Source organism: Stenella coeruleoalba (assembly GCF_951394435.1).
Source record: "Stenella coeruleoalba genome assembly, chromosome: 18".
Taxonomy (NCBI): domain Eukaryota; kingdom Metazoa; phylum Chordata; class Mammalia; order Artiodactyla; family Delphinidae; genus Stenella; species Stenella coeruleoalba.
The window spans coordinates 3,557,387-3,581,572 of NC_137164.1; the positions used below are offsets into that span (position 1 = coordinate 3,557,387).

A 24,186-nucleotide genomic window follows, 5' to 3' on the forward strand; every position below is an offset into this window, starting at 1 on the left:
GCAAAGTGATAGGAGATTGGGGTTAACATATACACGCTTCTAGGACTTTAAATAACTTGTGATGCAGTTTCCTTTATGTACGTGTGTCATGTCTTGAAAGTTACCATTTTGGAGTCTGGGGAAGAGATGGGACCTCGCTTCTATAGTGTTAGTGCTTTAGGGATGTGATCAATTTGTGGTGAACACTTCGCAGAACTTAAAGCCAAATTAAATACGTAGTGAAGTTATAAAGTAGCACATCACGATCAAGATGAGTCTCACCATCGAATCCTCTAACATTTCAGATTTCTTTTGCTTTGTAAGGTTTCTGCAATACCAGTTCTTCGTAGTTGTGAATATAAGACGTCATGTATTTTGAAAAGTAATTACAGTATCCTTTGGCTAGGATCATTTAGGAAACAAAAGTAAGATATAGCAACACGTAGCATTTACAGCATCCTACTATGTGCTAGGCATTTGAAGTCTATTTCCTTTAGCACCCGAGTCACCCCAGAGAGGTGATGGGAAGTTGCATAGAAAGATTGACTTGGCCAAGAGTCACCTGGCAAACAGATGTAGAAATGAGAGTCAGGACCTTGGTCTGCTCACTTCTTAACTGTGATGTCACATTCTGAACTATTGTAACAGACCAGGATTTATTGCCGGTTCATCTGAATTCATTTTTGTTCTAAAGGCTATTCTGAAAAACGCCGACTTAGAAAAGTATTCAATGATCAGAGCATTTCACAACCAGTTTAACCTGTATAAATTAGACCTAATATGACTCTTTTCTGAAAAACATTTTAGTTTTAAAATTAGGTAAACTCAAGCAACATGAAAACTTTATCTTTCCCAACTTTTGTGAAGAGATAGATAGACTTAAAACTTTCTCTGAATTTTCAGTGAGGAAGCCTCCTTTTCTCTATTTCAGTTAGTCCGTATTTGTTGATGCTAAAACTTTCCCAGCAGTGGTTCTGAGATGGGAGTGTGGAAGGCACCCATGCTCCCGGGCTGGGATGCAGGGCCTCAGCCCTGGTGATTCTGACAAAGTGGTCCCAGACCTCACAGAGGATGCTGCTGAAGGCCGTGCTCTGTGTCATGGTCACAGACACTGATACTGTCCTTTCCTGTATTTGATCTTAGAGGTAGACACAGCTACTAGGGTAGAGCAAACAGAGGAAGGAACAACACCTCAGAAGAACCGTCTCTGGAGAAGAGTAGTTTTCATTAAGGTTGTCAAAGAAACAAGCACCCCGTGAGGCCTTGCTTTCTGAAAGAGGACTCGAGCATGCTCAAATAGTATTTAGGTTGAGGGTAGTAATGCGGGTGGGTGACTGAAATGGTCTGTTTGCGTTGGGATGGTGGAGGGGCAAGGAGAGAGTGCAGGGTGACAGACAGGCTTGCAGATGGCTCTGAGTCTAGTTTCCCGAAGTTTGTTTTCCTGCCATAGATCACTAGGTGCGAAAGCAGCAGAGGAGGTGAGAAGAGCTAGTCCCACGGGATCTTAGGAACAGCACCAAACAGTTTAGACTGTGAAACAGCAAACTGATCAAATAAGAGACCCATTCACTTAGCAGACAGTTTAAGGGCCTAGTTGACATCAGACACCTTGCCAGGTAGTAGGGGAAGAGACCGCATTCCAAGACGGGGTGTTAACAGGCTCCTCGATGAAGCAGCTGGTGAACGGAAGCCCCGAGGATGCGCGAAGGGAGGGACTGGCTGACAGCAGGTGGAGGACGGCCATGGGCCAGCGGGAAGGGTCGAGCTCAGCGTGAAGAGCTGTAGACAGAGTGGCTGGTGGAGGGTTCAGGGTTGGGGGGTGGCGAGTGGCAGGAGATGGACCAGATGGCGAGCGGGTCCTGGGGCACCTGGGGTCCACGCTGGGGCTCCCGACCTCTGTTCTCACGGGAGCAGGAAGGCGTCCGGGGTTCTAAGCGGGAGGGTGCCTTGAACCTGACTCTGGTGTACGTCAGTGGTGTCCCGACAGTCGGGTGACCTCGGCTCCCGTTTGCAGCCCACAGCCCCCTGCATCCAGGAGTTCCTCACCCTCCTGGCCGTGTGCCACACCGTGGTCCCCGAGAAGGACAGAGATAACATCATCTACCAGGCCTCCTCCCCAGGTGAGGCCTCTTGACTGGGTGTGCCCTGCTGCCCCCCTCTCTGGGGACCTGGGTGTTGGGAGGTGATGTGGCCCCGCAAAGCCCCCACTGCGTGGCTGCAGAGTGCCCGGGGGAGACTAGTTCCAGGTCCATGGCTTCTCCTCTGATGGAAGCGCTCCTTTCAGGGTCCTGGTTGGGGGAGAGTAAGTGAGCACCTTCTAGATCCTTGGTCTTTACTGCACGAAAGGCCAGGCCTCTGTCGCTGGTGTGGATCTCGTTCACGTGAAAGATAACACGTGCTAAACAGAATCCTGTCATTCCCAGAGACTGGTCAATGCCTCATCAATTCTTTATTGACAGATGAAGCTGCTTTGGTGAAAGGGGCTCGAAAGCTGGGCTTTGTCTTCACAGCCAGAACGCCCTACTCTGTCATCATAGAGGCCGTAAGTGACACCCCAGGGCACCGCCGGACGCTCTTGGTCACCCGCTTTTTGGAAGACTGTATGTTAGAAATAGCACATCTACTGTACCTGTGAGAGCTGAGTTTTTGGTTTGTTTTTTCTCTGTGAGAATATGTCGTGTGGTTCTGTCGCCTCAGTGTTGTGTGTTGTTTTTGCGTCATCTCTCTTAAACGCGCTGTCAGCAGTCTTTCATCCACTGATGTGGAGTAACGCGCAGTAAAGAATGCGGGAAGCCTGCTCTGGGTCCCGTAGTTGTTGGGAAAAGCTCCACAGCCTCCTGTCCTCGGGGGCGGGTCTGCGTCTGTCTCCCTGAAGCCCTCGGTCACTGGCTCTGGTCTCCTGGGCTGACAGAGGAGGGAGTTGGCACTTAAGATCTTTTTTTTTTTTCTAATATGGGTTTTTCCCCCCTGAAATCAAGAAGTTTATTTTATGATTTTTTTGAGTTTCCCTTTCAAGGAGCCAGAGGGAGAAATCTGGGGAGAAGAGAAAGTTTGAATCGGGAATGAGGTCAAATAGGGATCCTTGGGGTGGCAGCAGGGACACGGGTGGTAGGTGGGATGGGCGTTCTCTGTGTTGGGCAGTTGGAGGGGCCGTGCTCACTGCTGCCCGGGTGGATGAGCGTCTCCGGGCAAGTCCCCGCCTGCTCGCCCCTGTGCTGTTCCCACCCTCAATCTGGGGAGGACACGCGGGTTTTTACAGCTCTTGGCGTTCTGCATCCTTAAATCCCTGGATCTCTTGAAGGCATTTGAAGTTCGCTTCCATCTGGTGTAATAACTCGGTGTTGTTCCTGACCTGGCGGCAGTCTGTTCTTTCTTTTCCTTACGTGCAAAACCTAGAAAGTATCGTACCGTGTACAGAGCGCCCATTTCTCGGCATTTTCAGTTTCTTCTTTACAGAGTACAGAGATCAGAGGATGTTTATTTGTGCTTGATTTCAGCCAACACAGGGAATTTAGCTTAGGGAAGCGTACAGTCGCTACAAGTTGGGACAATGTACTGACAATATAGAGTTTCCTCCGTGGAAGCTTCTCACCAGTGGTGTCGTCTTCACCTCCAGTTTGAGGAGATTTTAGCCTTCACGGCCAGGTTTCAGGTGTGTGGGTGCTGCTGTATTTCTCCGCAGTGCAGCCATGGGGATTGGGAGGGGCGATGGAGTAAGTAGACCATGTGATTAGATAAGATTTATAAGTAACAGTAACTTTAAAAATCCTATTCAACTGTGAATACTGGGGGATCCTCAACCCACAAGTCCTCGAGGTGGTTACCCACTACTTACAAGAAGTGGCTTGGGACTTCCCTGGTGGTCCAGTGGTTAAGGCTTTGCCTCCAATGCAGGGGGAGCGCGTTCGATCCCTGGTCAGGGAGCTAAGATTCCACATGCCTCATGGCCAAAAAAACCCAAAACATAAAAAAAACAGAAGCAATATTGTAACAAATTCAATAAAGACTTAAGAAAAAATCAGATGCAAAAGTGCATACTCTAAAAAAAAAAAAAAAAACGAAGTGGCTTTACTTATCATCATGCGGTCTGTGGGGGCCGTGAGGGTGTTGATGTGACATCGGCGCAGAGGCGGTGGGCTCCCGGCGGTCACGGCACGGGTGCCGAGGGGGTGGCAGCGGTGACCCTCTGGGCGGGGACCTGGCAAAGTTGGGCCAGGCTGAGGGGAAAGGGAACTGGGGCTTGCAGAGGGAAGGGGGTAAATGCTGACGGGGGCTGGGTTAAGTGGCCCATTCATTGTGTTTTAGGAAGCGAAGGGGCGGGGCATTGTGGAGGGGACAGCGTGACTTCCCAGTGCTTTGTGTGTCAGCCACACACGTGGGGATCTGTGTGTTCCTTCAGTTATTATTTCTCTCAGACCCAGGAGACAAGGGAAAGGGCAGATTCGATTAAAAAGTTTTCAAATTGTGCACACATAATCTGGAATCTCGTGGAGAAAAATTAAGAATTTTATTTATTTATTTATTTTTGCGGTACGCGGGCCTCTCACCGCTGTGGCCTCTCCCGTTGCGGAGCTCCGGACACGCAGGCTCAGCGGCCATGGCTCACGGGCCCAGCCGCTCCGCGGCATGTGGGATCTTCCCGGACCGGGGCATGAACCCGCGTCCCCTGCATCGGCAGGCGGACTCCCAACCACTGCGCCACCAGGGAAGCCCAATTAAGAATATTGACGTTCCAACTTTGAAGAACCCGAAGAGAAAAGGCATTTGATGAGTTGCCCTAAAATCTGGTGCAGAGTTATACGCCTTTGTTTCTAAATCCAAAATTGAAAAAGTTTTGAATTCCACGCTTTTTCCCCTAAATTTGGGGTGTGGACATTTGGTAGGGAAGCCTAATGGAACTCCCGTGGGGCCACTTCTGTTCGTTATGGATCTCACTTGGTGGGGATAGCCGTGCATCTGGCTGCAGGAAACGTGTTGTATTACAGGGTGTAGCGCCTGGGCCCCCTGGGGATGTAGTGGCATACGGTGTGCACGTACTTCTGCGAGATGTGTAAAATTCTGGATTCGGAAGCATAACTGGCCCCAGGTCTCGGATGGACCTGTGTTGCTTGTGTCCCGTATTTGTATGTCTTGGAAGTTACTCTGTCATCAGTTACTATGACAGCCACTCCTGCTGGAGGAAAAGGAGACGCTTCCACCAGAAGGGGGAGCTATGGTCCCACCAGACTGACGGGGAAGACAGTACTTGGTGGAAGGTGTCTGCAGGGGGATGGATGGATGGAGGGAGAGGAGGGGAGGGATTGGGGAGAGGCATGGATAGAGAGGTTTATGATTGGGGAGCTGGTTGTTTTGAGATTTTAATACTTTGCACTTCAGGTAAAAGCCTGTTTTTCTTCCTCTAGATGGGACAGGAGGAGACATTTGGAATCCTTAATGTCCTGGAGTTTTCTAGGTATGTTTCTCTTTTGTGCACTTGAAATAAACTGTCCCTCTCTATCTATCTGTCTACCTGTCTACATATACACACAGTAAGTCCCCTATATACAAACTTCAAGCTGTGAACTTTCGAAGACACGAACGTGCATTCGCACGTCCAGTGAGTTAGCTCATGTGTCTGTAAGATTAAAAATGTTTTCTTTATCTTTTGTTTGTTTTTTATGTATTACTTGTGTGAAGAGTATTATAAACCCATTACAGTGTGGTACTGTATAGCGGGTCGTGTCAGTCAGGTACCTAGGCTAACTTTGTCGGACTTACGAACGCGCTGTCTCGGAAGGGGACTCATTCGTATGGAAGGGACTTCCTGTATATATACAGATGGGCGAGAAATGAGTCAGTGACTGAGGGCGGGTCCCTTTGAAAGCTGAGGAAGGAGGTGCCTGGGCATGTGCTTGGGGCTGCGGCTGGGGAGGAAGCCAAGGGACCTCTGCGCTAAATCGGGAGGTCCTCGGAATTCATCATTTCTTTCCACTTCAGTCAAAAGAAGATACGATGAGATGCTTTTGAGTGGAGTGGGTTTATACTGAATCTTGCATTTTGCTACTTACTGGGCAGGTAACTGAACATTTTTGAGCTGTGAAATAAAAGTACGTGGACACAGTATGGTCAGGAGCAAATTAGACACAGAGTAAAGCGCTCAAGTTCTCCATTTCTGTCTCTTCTTCTATCATAGAGCTGTGCTAGTGAGTTTCCACGGCAGGGAAAGGAATAGGTTTATGCCAAAGAGTAGGAGATACACAATTAAAGTCTGACTTTGAGGACAAAGGTAGGGAAGACGGAGCTTGGCCATTTGGGGGCCAGCCAGACCACCTTTTGGGTTGTTTGGTGTTTAATCACAGGATGTGGTCCTAGAAAACAGACCAATGACAGTTTTCTTCCCTTTTTGTTTTTACCCTACAGCGACAGAAAAAGAATGTCTGTAATTGTGCGAACCCCTTCAGGACAGCTTCGACTCTATTGTAAAGGGGCTGTAAGTACTGGCTGAGGTCTGCACGCCAGGGACCCCTGCTGCTTCCCTGACTGCTGTTCTCAGCATCCTTGATGGTCGCCCAGGGTTGAAAGGCTCTTTCAGTCAGCCTGCCGCTGACTTAGTAGTAAAAGCCCCCTGAAGATGATGGGGGTTCAAGCCAGCGTGGCAAGGAGGTCGGTGGAAAGCTTGCTGTTCATCGGTAGTTGGTTTCAGAAACAGTAGCTGGCCATGTCCTGCAGAATCCTTAGAGTGTGAATTCTGATTCCTGTTTTCTATCCTCGTGTGGTGACTTTGGAAGATTCAGTCAGTTGTATCAACCTATGATCTTTTAAGGACTCTGATGTGTTTTTTTTTTTTTTTTTTTTTTTTGCGGTACATGGGCCTCTCACTGCTGTGGTCTCTCCCGTGGCGGAGCACAGGCTCCGGACGCGCAGGCTCAGCGGCCATGGCTCACGGGCCCAGCCGCTCTGCGGCATGTGGGATCTTCCCGGACCGGGGCATGAACCCGCGTCCCCTGCATCGGCAGGCGGACTCTCAACCACTGCGCCACCAGGGAAGCCCTCTGATGTGTATTCTTTTCTGTAGCAGCTATTCTCAATATTCGTGGCTTAGTTTTTATTCACTACAGAGGCTGGCTGGTGGGTTTGAGGTAGTGTCCATTTGTGGTCTATTATTACTGCCCCCTCCGGTCATTTCCTATGTCAGGCTTTCTGTCCTGTCTGCCTCCTGGTCATCGCATCTAAATCTTTAAGGAAAGATGCTACTGTTCATGAGCCTGACCTACAAAACTACATTCTGTCAAACTGTGGTCTTATGTGTTGAGGGAAAGACTTACTAAGCTCATTTTTGGAGACTGTGTCGGGAAATATGAGGCTATACTAGGATCAGTGATTCGTTGGAAATCTTACTCGTCTTTACCAATTGTGGGAAGAAGGATTTGAGGACAGTGACAGAGCTTTTTAAAAAGTGAGTAAAAACGTGTGTGAATTCTAAGGCATCCGATCTGGACTCACCGAGGTCCAGATTATATTGGATCAGATTGGGAAAGATTAGATAATTACGTTAGATCCTGTTCTCATATGATACTCTTTCTTACCTTTTTGGTTGTTTATTTGCCATTGTGTTCTGAGAACCACAGCAAGGCCAGAAGGGGGTCAGTGTGAGGTACAGAGGAAGGGGGGCAACCACAGAGCAGAGTCAACAGGAAATGCTGCAGGGGTGCATTTAATTTGTTATAGGATTTAATTCTCCACAAACCTTCCCCCCCAAACCGAACTAAATTTCTTAGATTTGGGGGGGCCCCAAACTGCCATTTATCACATGTTTGTTGCATGATCCGTAGCCTGCAATCCTCCAGCCCTGCTTGTGGGTCATGGAAATAGTCCCCAGGTGATGAGCTGTCCACACCGTGTGTTCTCAGCTGAACCAGGTTCTGTGCAGGGTGGGTCGTGCCCTCCCTGGGTGGGAGCTCCTGCAGCATCAGGAACGGAGAGTACACTTGAGCAATTTAGGGTGTGTGTTTTATGCTTCCCACTTCTGCAAAGGGTGTTAACGAAGTCTGGTGTGAGCTTTGCAAATCGAGGTGAACGTCGGCCCCGTCGTGTCCCTGATTATTCATCCTCCTGACACCCAGGGTCCTCCCCAGCGTGTTTGTGTGGACGCATACCCACCCCCAGGTTGTTTTCCAAAGCTCATGACTGAATCCAGCCAAGAACTGTGTTTCCCCTCGCCCACCCAGGTGTGCGTTGGATCCACACCACGAAAACAGAGCTGGGCTTGTGGTGCTAGAGCGTCGGCTGACCTGAGGTTTGCCAGTCATAGCGTTTCCCTGTTTTACAGGATAACGTGATTTTTGAGAGACTTTCTAAAGATTCAAAATACATGGAGGAAACACTATGCCATCTGGAGTATTTTGCCACGGAAGGTGAGTGGAATTTGGAAACGTTATTTCTGCCCTTGGAGTTGTGCTTTCAGGGGGCAGTCGGGTGAGCCTTCGTGTTCACGTGTCATTTTCGTGCAGCACTTGGCTTGCTTCAAAGGCGGGTCATTTTCTAGTGCCAAGCCCGTCCCCACCCCCTGCACCGGTGGCAGTGACGAGAGTCGTGGCTGTAGACCGACTGCTCTGTTACCTAAACGTCATCCGCTAACTCTTAACCAGAGGGACGAGGGTGAGGCAGGCCAGCCCACGATGCTACCCAGAATCGCCCCCCAGTTTTGCACTCCTTTCTCGGAAAACTCACCTTATTTCCCAGGCCCTCTCTCGTTTCCCTTATGACACTGGCTTACCCTAGACTTCAGGCAAGAATAATCCACTGAACCTGTGGAGAACAGGAAGGGAGTTCTCAGAAGGGCTTTAAACAACACTCCTGTCGGGCTCCCCTGCACGTGGATGTGATGAGAGCTTGAGTGCCGGCTGCTGCCTCGTTGCCTTCCTGAGCCTCTCTGGCCGCATGTGTCCACGTCTGTGCACACGCAGGCACACGCATGTACACCAGAGAACACACGTGCACACATAGGAACACATGCACACAGGGACACATGTGCCCACCAGGGAACACACGTGCACACATAGGAACACATGCACACAGGGACACACACAGAGACACATGCACACGGGGACACACACGCACACACACACAAGCACGGCTGCTTGAAAGCCTGTGTGTTTCACGTGGTAGCACACTGGGCCTTTACTGCTGTCTAGAAACACACTTCCCGTCTTGCCTCCTGGCTGACAGGAAGTCATTGCTTGCTTGTTTTTCTCATTCCTTTATTTTATTTATCTTTTTTAAAAATTCCCCTTTGATTTTTTTCCCCCTTGCTTGTCATTTTAATGGAACTTGGGTATGGATGGATGTGAAATCAAATGTTCATTTACCCTGCTTCCCTGGAAATTCCAAAATTACTTTGAGAATCATAGAGCAATTCAATAGGTGTGATGTCTGTGCGTCCCTCCTCGTGTCCTTCTCTGCTGTGAGGAGTTCAGTCTCATGGCTTCTCCTGTTCCGTCAACATCTGTAGAAGCAGTGGTTTATATTAAAATAAGGTCGCTTTTCAGTTCATTTTGAGTGTGTGCACGTTGACTTAGAGTGACCTGTAAAGTGGATGGTCTCTTCCATTTTCTGCACACGTGGTGTCCCCTGGGGATAAGGCACCCTACTTGCCCGTCACTAGGGCCCTCACCGGGAGATGCGGGACTGTTTTGCAGGCTTGCGGACCCTCTGTGTGGCTTACGCCGACCTCTCTGAGAGTGATTATGCAGAGTGGCTCAAAGTCTACCAAGAAGCCAGCACCATCCTGAAGGACAGAGCCCAGCGGCTGGAAGAGTGTTACGAGATCATTGAGAAGGTAATTGCACGTGGTAGATGCGTCACATTACGTGCCCGGTGACACCTAATGAGCAAAGAAGTTTTGGTGCAGAAACCTTTTGGCTATATAGTGATGTTCTCTGATCTTGTAAGTATCTTAACTCACCATTAGCTTTTCATCGTTTCTTTGCTTTAAGAAACACTCAGTTTTTATGAGCTCTCCGAAAGGTCGAGCCACCCTCTGCTAAGCGTTCACGTCTTAAGAAGTATCAGGTCAAAAACGGCATCGGCGACTTTCTGGGTTTGCCTGAGATGAGGTGTAACGACGTTAGCTGGCCCTGCTGAGTTTCCTGAGCAGTCGAAATGCCTAGGCTGGCTGGACATCGTACCTACTAAATGTTTTCACGCTTGCTGTCCTCTTTGAGCTTTGCCGTTGCCGCTCCGCGCTGCCCACGTGATTTTGTTATTTCAGTTCCTCCCAAGACATGAGGTAGCTTCCCACAGATTGAATCCCTCGAATCTGGGAGCTGGATTTCAGCTTTTTCCGTTTCATGTCAGCAACCACTGGTCCATCCATCTTCCAGTTTCAGTAGCTTTGAAGTCATTGCTTGCTTGCTTTTCTCATTCCTTTATTTTATTTATCTTTTTAAAATTCCCCTTTGACTTTTTTCCCCTTGTTTGTCATTTAAATGGAACTTGGGTATGGATGGAAGTGAAATCAAATGTTCATTTACCCTGCTTCCCTGGAAATGCCAAAATTACTTTGAGAATCATAAAGTAATTCAATAGGTGCGATGTCTGTGCGTCCCCTGGCCAGAGGTGGGCACTCGGGAGGTAGTTGGCCGTTTTGGTCACTGAATAAGTTTTTGTCATGTGTTAACTGTACCATAGCCCTTGACTTGTGAGTGGAGTGAGAGAGAAGCCTCAGTCCTGTTAGTGTCCCCAGGATAACTCACCCATGTGCTCTGCTGCCAGGTGGTTTCCCAGGTGGTTTCCTAGCCCAAGGTGCCCGTGTACCCAGAAGTAGATGGCACGTGCTGGCCCGTGTGTGTGGAGGGGTTCTAGCCCTGTGGGTGGTTTTGAGATGCCGCACATGTGACTGTCATTAATTATCTGCAGACAAAGGTTTAATGTGGAGGAAACGAGGTAATTGTCTCAGAACACTTTGACTGCCTTTCTTTTGTCAGTTTCGTCATTCATGCTGCTCTTACGTGTGTCCCCATCTTTAATGGAAGCTGTTTTTTAATTCAGAATTTGCTGCTACTTGGGGCCACAGCCATAGAAGATCGTCTTCAGGCAGGCGTGCCAGAAACCATAGCAACTCTGTTGAAGGCAGAAATTAAAATCTGGGTGTTGACCGGCGACAAACAAGAAACTGCAATTAACATAGGTAATTCATTTAAAGAATAATTTCCCAGTGCTGATTTCTGTATTACGTTTTTGAACCGTCTTATAGAGGTGCCTAAGGGCTCCTCAGATGCATTGACAGAAGTGTTTTATAGAATTCTTCATTCATAAGACCGAGAAAAGTTTAAGATGCTCTTATGAGCATTATCTGTCCGTTATAAACAATAAGACTATGACACCTTCCTGAAAAGTATTAAACATACTTACAGAGGCCAGAGAATTCAAAAGTTGATGAGAGTTTGATTTTCTTACCGCTTTCTTCACAAAAATTTAGTCTCAGACACGAAGCATGTTTTCATTAAGTTGAGATATGCATTATTATTTTATATAGCTATAGCCATTATAATGATTTTTAGCAATTCATAGGTTTTTCTGATAGGCTTGAACCTTTCCCTTCCCCATCTGGGTTGGCAACCTCTGCCTGCTAAGCATCGCAGAAATGAAAATTGAAGAAAGGGAATTTAAGCCCAGATTACTTCATGAGTGTTAAAGCAGCATGTTTTTAGTTTGAAAAGGACTTGTGAAACTACTAATTTTAAAAAAATCTAATTTTTAAAAAAAAATTATTTATTATTTTATATTTATTTTTGGTTGCGTTGGGTCTTCGTTGCTGCGCACGGGCTTCCCCTAGTTGCGGCGAGTGGGAGCTATTCTTCGTTGCGCTGCATGGGCTTCTCATTGCGGTGGCTTCTCTTGTTGCGGAGCACGGGCTCTAGGCACACGGGCTTCAGTAGTGGCGGCACACAGGCTCAGTAATTGTGGCTCATGGACTCCAGAGCCACAGGCTCAGTAGTTGTGGCGCCCAGGTTTAGTTGCTCTGCGGCGTGTGGGATCTTCCCGGACCAGGACTCGAACCCGTGTCTCCTGCATTAGCAGGCGGATTCTTAACCACTGGACCACCAGGGAAGTCCCAAAAAATCTAATTTTGATTGTTTGAATTGCTTTAAAATTATCTAGGACTTCTGTCACCCTTGTGTCACAAGCTCTGGTGCATAGGTGATAAAATGAAAGGGCTACATGACTTCTCATGTGTTGATGGGAATAGAGTCCATGTCACAGCTCACTGCAGGAAGAAACATACAGAAAGAACATCTGAAGTTGCGTGACTGGTGTCCTATTCAGAGGAGTCTCCTTGGAACGCGATCAGCTGGTTCCAGTGGAGCCCTTTCCTTCAGTCTTTTCTTTTGAATCAGCCCCGACTCTCAGAGAACCTCAGTTATAGACAATGCCTACTGTCTGGGGTGGATTTCCTCTTTTTTTTTTTTTTTAATAGACAAAAAAAGCCACTTAATCATTTCTTACCAAGACTGTAGTCCTCTTGGACTCGCACACAAGTGAGATTAAAGTCCCCAGAGACTGACATGTGATTCACAAACAGTCTCTGAAGGATTAGATGTAGACATTGTACCTGTTGTTTCCCAAACACATATTTTTGGAGAAAAGTGTGGTGATGTTTCTGTGTAGACCTGTCACTACTACTAGATAATAAAAACCCATTGCTTACAGCCCTTTGGTGATGTCAGCAACATTTTTATAGATGAAGGATAATACGTTTGCTTTCGGTGGAATGTCTCTTTCTATATATATACATCAGCCCTTCAGGTATTTCCCATGTAAATTTGGTCTAAAACACCTGCTATTGATCCACGGCTCCTGTTCACAGAGGGCACAGAAAGCATGAGAGCAGTGATGCTGCACCTGCCCCGTCCCTGTCCTCCTGTCCTTGTGTCACACCTGCATCTGTCAGGGTCTAGCCAAGTTTAGGTAAACACAAGTGAAAGCAGAGTTCCCAAAATCAACCCAGAAAACATGAATGGCTTATTATTCCCGAAGGAAGGTGTTTGTCGTTGCTGGAGTGAGGCTTGTCTGAACCTCACAAGGTGATTGATACCTGTCCAGTTTTTTCCATTAACAGCTATATTATTTTGTGCTTTTTTCAAAGAAGGTGTAGCAGTGTTTGTAGTTTTGGTTTCAGAAGCACTCATATCCATTAGCTATTTTAAAACTGACCTTTTAAAAAACATTCTAATCCAAGTCGGAAAAGAAGAAGTAAAACTGTCACTGTTTGCAGATGACATGATATTATACACAGAAAATTCTAAAGATCCTACCAGACTACTAGAGTCCAGATCGGATGCCTTAGAATTCACACACATTTTTACCCACTTTTTAAAAAGCTCTGTCACTGTCCTCAAATCCTTCTTCCCACAATTGATAAAGACGAGTAAGATTTCCAACGAATCACTGATCCTAGTGTAGCCTCATATTTCCCGACATAGTCTCAAAAATGAGCTTAATAAGTCTTTCCCTCAACACATAAGACCACAGTTTGACAGAATGTAGATTCATGAAGCTTTCACGAAAACCCTCTCTGAAATTTGAGTTAGAAAACCCTGGAGAAGGGTACTAACTTTCATCCATTCTAAGACACCTTGTCTTCATATTTCACCGCCTCCAGAGTTGGGATGTCTTACGATTGTTGACTCTTACAGTTTTAACTGGCAACATTTCCGTTTAGAGGTGTTTGGTGCTGTTGGCTGTCTTTAGTATTTGCTGTCTCTCTCATTTATCTATCATCTGTCCATCTATCCTCCCATGCATCTACTCTCCCTCCATCCATCACTTATCCTCCCATCCATCTATCACCTAACCTCCCATCCATCCATCTATCCTCCCATCCATCCATCTATCCTTCCATCCGTCTATCCTCCCATCCATCCATCTATCCATCCATCCATAATCTATCACAGTTTGAGAATTTAAAGTGTAACTTTCAGTTCATACCTTGAAAATAAATACTTAGTCAAATTAGGTTCCAGGATATTTGTGTCTATTATGAGCCTATGAGTGTTAGGTAGATGCAGTCATCCTGCGTGTGGCTTTGAGGTCCTTTGGAACTGACACGATGCCAGGACCCTGCTGCGCCGTGCTTGGGTTTATGCTAACTAGCTGTGTTTCCGGGAGTTGGAAGTTGTCTTTTTTAGCTTAAAAATTTGGCATCACCTAATCTAAAGTGAAATTTCAGCTGTATAGCCTTTGTGAATCATGTAGTCGTCACTTCCTTACTATGACTGGATAAAGCATCTCTTACATAGTTAGAAAATAGATGTGAAGTTTTCAGAGTCTATAATATTTTTTCTAACGGAGATAGGATGAGTGAGAACAAAATCCTAGTGCGTGTTCCATTTTAAAGTCATCGCATTGGGAATCGCTTTCACGGTGAACCATCTGAGTTGGAATTTGGCTGCCCCTCCCCCATGTTTTGTTACCCATTACTTGATCCCTTTAAACCACTTCTATAGTCTTAGAAGTTTAATTTCTGACAGTGAGTAAATGTGGACTTGCCCACCCTATTCTTGTCCATTGGCAGGGAGGCAAGTCTGGTTTTCAGGTGGGGCTGGGGGAACACGGCCAGAGCCCTGGTAATGTTCACAGAAAAGTCAGGTGTGTGATTTCTTGATTACCTGCAGCTCTGTTGTTGCCAGATGCTCCCCTATAGGCTTGGGGCACTTATGTTCCCTTATTGGGGACTGAGTTAATTTTGAGACAAACTCGAATAAAATAGATGAGAAAATACCAGTTGTGCAGTGTACGTGCTGAGCATGGCTGGTGTGAGTAATAGTTACTCATTAAATGTTAGCACAGCATTTGTCATATTACGGCCAAGTCCTTTAGGTAAGTTTAATATTCCCTTTGAGATAGGCATTATCCCATTTTAAAGACAGAACTGAGGCACAGAGATACCAGGTAACTTAGCCTGGGCCGCACAGGTGTGAGAGCTGAGAATCTGAGCATGTGACCATGACACGTGATAATTCAGTTCTCGGAAAGATAGGCGTCCAAAAGATCAGGGAGGGCTTCCCTGGTGGCGCAGTGGTTGAGAGTCCGCCTGCCGATGCAGGGGACACGGGTTCGTGCCCCACTCCGGGAAGATCCCACATGCCGCGGAGCGGCTGGGCCCGTGAGCCATGGCCGCTGAGCCTGCGCGTCCGGAGCCTGTGCTCCGCACCGGGAGAGGCCACAGCAGTGAGAGGCCCGCGTACCGCAAAAAAACAAAAAAAACAAAAAAAACAAAAAACGATCAGGGAAGTCTTTGCCGATGAGATAGGTTTAGATCTTGATCCTCAAGAATCTGTTTAAGACAAATACATAAAGAATGAGAATAGCATGAATCAGGATGGCCTGGTTTGGGGGAAGATCAGAAGGTAAGGTGGAGGCAGCATGTCCCTACCTGTGATGGTGCTTTTCTGAGAAGCATCTGAGGGTCTGGAGGGAAGGGTGCCCAGGTGTGCTTCTGTGGATGAGTCCTTGATATCCTGGTTCTCAGATGGGGAGGGATTCTGCTCTCAGCATCCTTGATCGAGTCTGGAGCAGATGAAGAGTTCCATTCCTGACGTCTGTCCATGTGTTTCATACACTTACTTTCAAATATCGAGTGACCAGATTCTCCCTGAAATTATTTACAACCAACAACACACCTGTTTAGGGTTTGGAACCAAGGTGAGTCCCACTGAGGGGTAATCTGATGGATCCTAGGTATATGGTTAGTAGGAATCAGTCGTTGTTAACCCTTCCAAAAGTGTCTCCGAAGCAATCTAGGTTGGGATGTCTTTGACAATATATGCTTACCTCAGAAAAAAGACGCTGATTGCGAGTTCCAAGAGAGGTTTGGTTTGGTCCTATTTTCTAGTGTGAATGATGATTTTATTTTCTTAAAATCAAGTCCTGCTCTAAGGACCATAGATGCTGTAATATTTTAATTTCTTTGAGTGTTGATTATGCTCAGGTAGTAGAAAGACTAAACACTTCTGTGGTGTGCTGTTAACTTCAGCCGTAGTAAGAAGTGAAATCCCAGAGGTTCCCTTCTCAGTCATTTTATGGTCATCTTGTTAGATTGTGAGATTAAAGAAATAGACCAAAATTTACAAGTGTGGATTGACATTTCATAGCTGGCTGTTCTCCAAGAGCTGATCTCATTTTATCCAAAAACATTAGAAATCAAGCACACCGAACTTGGATTGACATAATTTAATTTGCCATGTTAGCTAAGTCACATTTAACTGTGTTAAACCCCCATGGTCTGTCTAGAGCAAGTGTTCTGTGTGATAATTAAGCAAAATCTTGCTTCGTTTTCCAAACTAAAAAAAAAAGAACCTGTTTCTTCTCAGAAACCTTGAGTTTTGTGTATTTAAATTCATGAAAGTGTCGGTGGTTTTATTTGTTACCCTCTCCCTTGCAACGGCTAGAAAAATACTTTGAGTTTTTCCATAATATCTTTATGCAGCTTCAGTTGTCAAGTGGCATTTTACTTAAATTGCAAAATATAAAATCAAGCGGGAAGCGATGGCTTAAACATTTCAGCTTGCTTCTGCAACCGCTGTTAATATCAAAAACTACCAGCAAATCCTCTTGTGTGAGTTATACTAAATTTGTAACAGTCTCTATTGCGTGAAGTTGCTGGAAGTTTCTGGGGCAAGGGAAGAAAAATGATGAAAGTTCCAATATCCCTGTTTGCAAATGAAAATAAAATATTGACCTCCCTTCTGCACTTAATCTAAGAATCTATAGAAAGGAAGAATACATTTGTAAGATTTTAGTGGGAAACAAAGTTCAGTTATTTCCATCGTGCTGTGCAGAATTTTCAATGGCATTCTGGGAAACTCTCATTTCTACTCATCACTATTGTTAAAATACAGACTTGAACAAGTTTGAAAATGTGTGGAAAATTGTGCTGTGTTTCCTCCCTTTAGTTTTCCTCTTAGAGGTTGAACAGGTATTTGCCCATGTGGTCCTGTGATTTTAAACTATTCAGTTGTTTTCGCTTTGCAAGTGATACGTGAGGTTTTAACCAGCAAAATTATCTCATTCCCTTCACACAACTGTCGTTAACTGCCTGGAATAGATCTTCAAGGTATTGCTTTAAGAAAATGACAGTTAGATGAAAAGTCATAATTTTGTGCTTTAAAATTTGTGTTCTCAGGTGGTTTATAATAGTCCTCTCAAATGATACTCATCAGTGAAGCATACACTTCATACATTCCAAAATAAACACAAATATTTATTTTCTACCCCCCAAAAATACCCCAAGCTTTCTCTCATCTTAATTGTTGTCTGTCTTGAGTTCTGTTTTGTGCCTGTTAGTAGGGTTTCTTGAGGATGAAAAGAGGACCTTCTGGGTAGAATTGAGCACGTGAACGCAGCAGTTCTGTGACTTGTCCGCTAGTTAAATGCTTGTCTCCTTTTCTAGTTAAATATAGCATCTGTGGGAAGGGATATTTTGGCTCTTCTGCGGAGGAGAACCCAGACTCCTGTTGCCTAAGCATTGGTTACGGCCCTTCCTTGAGATGGTCACCCGCGTCCTTGTTTTGAAGGTTGACGTTCTTTATGCTGACCACTTGTTCCCTGTTTCTGTGATCATTGGTCCATGATCATTGTAAGGATCACTCCTCTAGGTGAAAGGACTGTTTCTTTGACTTTTCTCGATGAGATAAATTAAGATGGAGCTTGGTGAAAAGCACATGTTGATGGCAGCTCTCTTGAGGGGCACCAAGATGGTGGAGGGTGATTTGAAAGAGAGCCCAGGGCCCCGACAGACACCCCTGGACTTGGGGTTGGCTGGGGCCGCCACCTCATTCTCCCCAGAGTGTGGGGAGAAGGGGAAGAGTCCGGAGAGCCTCTTACCTTGGTCGTTGTGTCACCAAGCATCTCCACCTGTCACGCGTGTACTGCAAAGTCTGAGTAGGAAACAGCTTCGTAGAAAATACATTTGCCTTCCGGGAGGAAAAGTGTATCTTGCTGAAATTAACCTACAGAGATACCATTGTCTAAAAATGTAATGGGAATTGTTAAGAATTAGCATTGGGATACTCTTGACTCAGATTTATTTCTTGAAGTGGGGGTTGCTTTGAGCTTTCGCAGGAAAAGTGACTCTCTGGGTATCATAGGCTTCCTTAGAAGCCTGCTGTGAGAATTACCTGGCTTTCTATAAAGCAAGTGAGGGACCTTGGTATCACAGTAGGCACGTGTATGCCGCTTGAGGAGCACCGTTGATTCCGTTTGTCTTCCTAAAGCGTTTGCTTTTACTTTAGGGAACCCAAAGCTCATCCTAATACAAAGATAACAGGGATAAAGAAAACTGATGAGTATTTATTTCAGCCATTAGTTATGAAGACCCTTCCGAGCAGCACTGCTAGAGCTGTCTGCAAAAGTCAGAATCCGCGTAAGCTTTTCCTCCCCACACTTGCTCAATTCCTCTGTGTGAGCCCATAGGCCAAACACAGTGATAAGGAAGGTGCAGGAAGGGAGGCTGAATTCAGGGGACCTTGAACGTGGTGAGTTCCTGGTGGGGATGGTAAATTCACGTATGTTGCTCCTTCTTTTATTCTAGGCTATTCCTGCCGGTTGGTGTCACAGAACATGGCCCTTATCCTACTGAAGGAGGATTCTTTGGACGTAAGTAGCTTTTAAAAAGTTGTATTTGATATCACTGTGTTAAACCCTTTGTTTCTGCTATGACTAATAATCAGGATTTAAATTTTTTTTTTTTTTTTTTTACTAAGAAAACAATTATAAAACTACTCAATGTATTTTCTCTTTTTATTTATGAACGGATGTCATAAAGTCATTTCTTTAAACATCAAGATGGTAAGCTCTACCTCTGGTACCAGATATAGGAATTTGTGTATGTTTTTAGGTGATGGCCATCATTGAAATTCACTTTGTCTTCAGATTCAGCTACAGTTTCTGTCATATTAGAGGAAGGAGAGAAGGTTTTTGTGAGAAGCACACTCCATATATAAAAAAGTCTTTCTAGCTAGCTGCGTGGTTGAAAGCATACTCTCCCAGTACTGATAAAATGGACATTAAGAATTTGCAAGGTCTGGAGAATAATATACATCCATGTTAGGGTTATGGTTTGGAAAACGTATGATATTGATGGTTGCAGTATTTGTAAACTTCTTTGCTTATCATTCTGTGATTCTAAGAATGTTCCTCACTTTGGCAAATCCTAAGTAGATGACTTTATACTCTTGATTAAGGGGTACCATGGATGTTAAGAAATACAATAAATATTCCAAACTGACATAAAAACTAGTAAGCCCAGAAAATTGCTTTGCGATAACACATTATTTTATTCACCTAGAACAGTGCCTTTAACATGGGGTAGTTTTAATCTGGTTTGACTTCCTGTTAGGATTTCCATTAAGGGGCGATGTTCAACTCCTGGTGGTTGCTAGGAGACTTGTAGGCGTTTCTTTGTAGTACAGACACTCAAGATGATACTCACGTGTCAGGAGTTGATGACGTTTACGTCGTAATAGGATGCACAGGCTCTTAGTTCCCCAACATCCCAGTGCCACCGGCTCACGGAGAATGGTACAGATGTGTACCCAGCCCGTCATGGCCTAAAGCTTCTGCTGAGACCCTGGTTGGGAGCTGATTTGAGAGTCCCCAGTGACCTGCTTTGGTGGTTTGACATGAAGATGGGAGCGCAACAGTGAGATTCCACCTGTGCGTCGTTTAACAAGAGCTTATTCCTGGCAGGCACCTACGGCCACACTCGCAGTCAGCGCCACTGCTCAGAGCAGATGACAGGGTTAGTTACGCTTGTAAAGGGAGGCTCTGATGGTGAAGTGAACGAGACGGGGACCGAGGAAGTGAACCACGAATCAGAAGCACTGGGCCTGGCTTCCTTCCCTCATCTCCTGTGTACGTCTGAGGGAATTAAGGGGGTCACCTCAACGACCATCAGTTACCTGGCATCCACCCCCTTCAGTTGACCTGTACGTAGGTCCAGGCTAGGACCCCAAATGCTTGTAAATGCTCAGGATTTATCCCTGTTTTCAGTGTTTCAACTGTTACCGAAATAACATCTAAGCTCTGTAATACAGAGATCAGTGGTCTTGGAAACAAGGCGGGTGATGAAGTGCACCCCACGGGGACACTAGATGATATGTTAATATACCAGTAGAAAATGTCATTTTCTTTTTTCCTCCTGTTTTTTTTTTTTTTGGTTAAAAAAAGTACTGTGAAATCACAGTATTGCTGATAGCACATGGACTGGCTCTGGCACACCCAATCCTGTTTCTGGTGTGCTAACCAGGGATGGGTCTGGGAGGAAGGGGCAGAGGGAGGCGTGGGGTCCCGCAAATAAAAAGGGGTGACGCTGGGACCCTCACTCTTCCATTTGCTTGAAGCTCATTGTGAAATCTTGCCGTTTGTGTTACTGGTTAAATGGGTTTACAGACTAGATTTAGTTTCGGTTAAACTGACTCTTACAAGGTGCTGGCTTGAAAAGATTTCTGTTTTTTTTTTTAAAAAAAAAGCTATTGAGATTACAGTAGTGTAAGCAGAAGCTGCAATGGTGTGGCCTTGCTGGACACGCACACTGCTAGTTTTAAGTTTTCTTCGGCTGCTTGATGAATTAAAACAGTGATCAGATCTGACAAGCTAAACAAATTTCAGTATTCTCCCTAAGGCTACTATCATTAATCATGATTCTTGCCCTAAATGTATGATGGTATCTTGAAACCTTAGCTGTTGCAAAATGAAGCTATGAATTAGTGAGACTTTAAAAACTAAGAATACCGAGTATGAGAATAAAAATCTACAATGTTATCAGCAGTTTATAAAAAACATGTAATATTCAAATCAGTTACCCTGTCAAATTTCACAGCACCTACTGCTGGCTTTTTTTTTTTTTTTGGCTGCATTGGATCTTCGTTGCTGCGCGCAGGCTTTCTCTAGTTGTGGCGAGCGGGGGCTACTCTTCATTGTGGTGCGTGGGCTTCTCATCGCGGTGGCTTCTCTTGTTGTGGAGCATGGGCTCTAGGTGCATGGGCTCTAGGTGTGTGGGCTTCAGTAGTTGCAGCGCGTGGTCTAGGGTTCACAGACTTCAGGAGTTGTGGCACACAGGCTCAGTAGTTGTGGCTTGCGGGCTCTAGAGCACAGGCTCAGTAGTTGTGGCTCCGTGGCATGTGGGATCTTCCCGGACCAGCGATCGAACCCGTGTCCCTTACATTGGCAGGTGGATTCTTAACCAGTATGCCACCAGCGAAGTCCCACTGCTGGCTACTGAATGCTAGACATCTTTTGATATTTGTTAGCAAAAGACAATAAGGGCCAAGCCATTTGAGGATCATTTGTTTTTTGTGCTGCAATAATTAAAATGAATATGGATGGAGACATATAGAAAAATTTGCCAGCATTTTCTAAGAAACAAATGATTGAACTAACCATGAAATTTATTTGGAGGAAAGTGCAGTTGTTTTTAACATGTTAACCTATAGAATACACAAAAAACTAGTTCTGATGAGCTATTAAAAGGAAGATGAATTGGTAAGGATATACTTGAGCAAAATAGTCATTCTTTAACCCAAAGTTTTATGAAATAAGTACGTGTAATCAGTGATGGAATGAAAATGTAATCATGGAAAATTCGTTAATGGCATGTATGGCAGAGACTACATTTCCCAGCATCCCTGGGTCTGGGTGTGGCCGTGAGATTTAATTCTCAGAGCCTTGCAGGGAGCCCACTGGCAAATCAGGGATGAGGTTTGTAGAATCCCCACTCCTGTATCACAAGCTGAGTATGGAAGGGTAGGTTGGAGGCTGAGAGATGTTAATTCAGTAACTGGTACAGAAACTAATTTGAAGTATAGAGGAAGTTAAAACAGGAAATTAGGTGTTTGCCAAATTACTGGATAATCCTGAAGGAGCAGACGTCAGCAAGGTAGGCTTCAAGTTCATACGTCTGTGGCTCTGTTCCCAAGGTCAGGACTCTGTTCTGCTTCCCCAGGGGACTTGAGGCAATCACAGCTGATGGTCCAGCTGCCTTGCACCTGTGAACCTGGGACTAGGTGAGAGAATATGGAAAACTTCCCCTGTATGAAAAGGAATTCCTCTGTCTCCGCAATCTTAAGCAAGTGTATCTTGGTGCTAGAATTCATCCAGAGTCCTGCTGATAAGGGAGTCTGGGAAATGTGGCTTTTAGCTTTCCAGTCCCTGTGATATATATATATATATATATATATATAAAAGAAGAGGATGAAAATCGATGCTGAGAGTCAATCAGTAAACAGTATCTAGCACTGACTCATTTATAAGCAAGAAGTGGGAATCAGGAGGACACAGAATGCTATAGGATCTCACAGATATGGTTGATGTTTCACAAGTTAGACCTTTAACATACGCTAGGTTCTTTACGGTACTTTGTAACGACATGCAGGGTGACCATGGACATCTTGTGGACCTCAGAAGTTTACTCTCTTATTTCCATCGTTTTTGTCCTCATGACAAAGAACCTGACAGTCATCAGACTTTAAAGTGATGCAGAATTGCATAATGGTTAAGGGAGCCCGCTCTGGGCTGCCTGGCCGGGATCACACTCCACCTTCTGTACGTGGAAAAGTCTTTGACCCACAATAAATTCTTAAGTCACAGTCACTATTTCTCTTCTATGTTCTTTATGTCTGTGAGTCCCTATATAGATATAGAGAGAAATATAGAAATAGATAGATATACATATATATATATATATGTATCTGAAACACTTTATGTTTTTCAGATTACTTTCCATTATGGGTTATAACAAGACATTGAATATAGTTCCCTGTGCTGTACAGTAAATCCTAAAAGTCCAGTTTCCTAATTTGATCTTTTCTCTGACAGGTGGCTCCATGTTCAGTTACTTAAAATATGTTTAAAATACCTAAATACAGGCACATTCATACCCACAGGCACAGTGCCATTATTTGTTGCTACAAGAGGTGATGTTTATGTGCGCTGTGCTGAGGACTTTTTTGGTGGGGCGAGAACACTTTGAAAAGGTACGTTTAGAAATGCTTGCGTTAGGTGACTTTCACTGCAGCGCATGTGGGTCCCATATCTTAGGCAGTGAACTAAACTGCCTCTCTAGTAACAGATGCGCACATCTGTTGAGTGCTTATTCATGAGTGCCAGGCCCTTTCTGGGAACTGGCTCTCTTCATCCTCCTAGTAACTCCTGAAAAAAGAAAATTTCACTGCCTTTAAGTCTCGTACTAAAAAAAAAAAAATATATATATATATATATATACATATATATATTTTTTGCAGTACGCAGGCCTCTCACTGCCGTGGCCTCTCCCGTTGTGGAGCACAGGCTCCGGACGCGCGGGCTCAGCGGCCATGGCTCACGGGCCCAGCCTCTCCGCGGCATGTGGGATCTTCCCGGACCGGGGCACGAACCCGTGTCCCCTGCATCGGCAGGCGGACTGTCAACCACTGCGCCACCAGGGAAGCCCTCGTACTAAAATAGTTGATTGAAAATTTCTCTGTTTTTCCTAGCAGCTTGATAATAAATTCCTGAGAATATTTACCTACTTGGTAAGATCACCTTATAACTATATTTGTTCTTCAACATCTTTTTGTGAAGGTAGTAACATTGTGGTATACTAGAAATGTCCCTTGAGCAATTTTTTCCTGATAATTTTAGGCATGTTCAATTAATAATTCCTTTAATCCCTTGAAAGTACTTACATTTATTTATTTATTTATATTTAAAAATTTTTATTTTATTGAAGTATAGTTGATATACAATGTTGTTAATTTCTGCTGTACAGCAAAGTGATTCAGTTAACGTATATATATTCTTTTTTTTTAAACATCTTTATTGGAGTATAATTGCTTTACAATGGTTTGTTAGTTTCTGCTTTACAACAAAATGAATCAGTTATATATATACATATGTTCCCATATCTCTTCCCTCTTGCGTCTCCCTGCCTCCCACCATCCCTATCCCACCCCTCCAGGCGGTCACAAAGCACCGAGCTGATCTCCCTGTGCTATGCGGCTGCTTCCCACTAGCTATCTACCTTACGTTTGGTAGTGTATATATGTCCATGCCGCTCTCTCGCTTTGTCACAGCTTACCCTTCCCCCTCCCCATATCCTCAAGTCCATTCTCTAGTAGGTCTGTGTCTTTATTCCTGTCTTACCCTTAGGTTCTTCATGACATTTTTTTTTCTTAAATTCCATATATATGT

The 24,186-nt window shown here is 45.0% G+C and overlaps 1 protein-coding gene across 1 annotated transcript in view; it reads left to right on the forward strand.

Moving 5' to 3' along the window:
- Positions 1–24,186, forward strand: part of ATP8A2 (ATPase phospholipid transporting 8A2) — a 438,273-nt gene that overhangs the window by 60,868 nt on the left and 353,219 nt on the right. The window contains exons 17-24 of the mRNA XM_079903371.1: positions 1,994–2,099; positions 2,439–2,521; positions 5,382–5,431; positions 6,379–6,448; positions 8,288–8,372; positions 9,657–9,796; positions 11,008–11,146; positions 18,551–18,615. Of these exons, the coding sequence (XP_079759497.1) occupies positions 1,994–2,099; positions 2,439–2,521; positions 5,382–5,431; positions 6,379–6,448; positions 8,288–8,372; positions 9,657–9,796; positions 11,008–11,146; positions 18,551–18,615 (738 nt within the window). The remainder of the gene's footprint in view (positions 1–1,993; positions 2,100–2,438; positions 2,522–5,381; positions 5,432–6,378; positions 6,449–8,287; positions 8,373–9,656; positions 9,797–11,007; positions 11,147–18,550; positions 18,616–24,186) is intronic.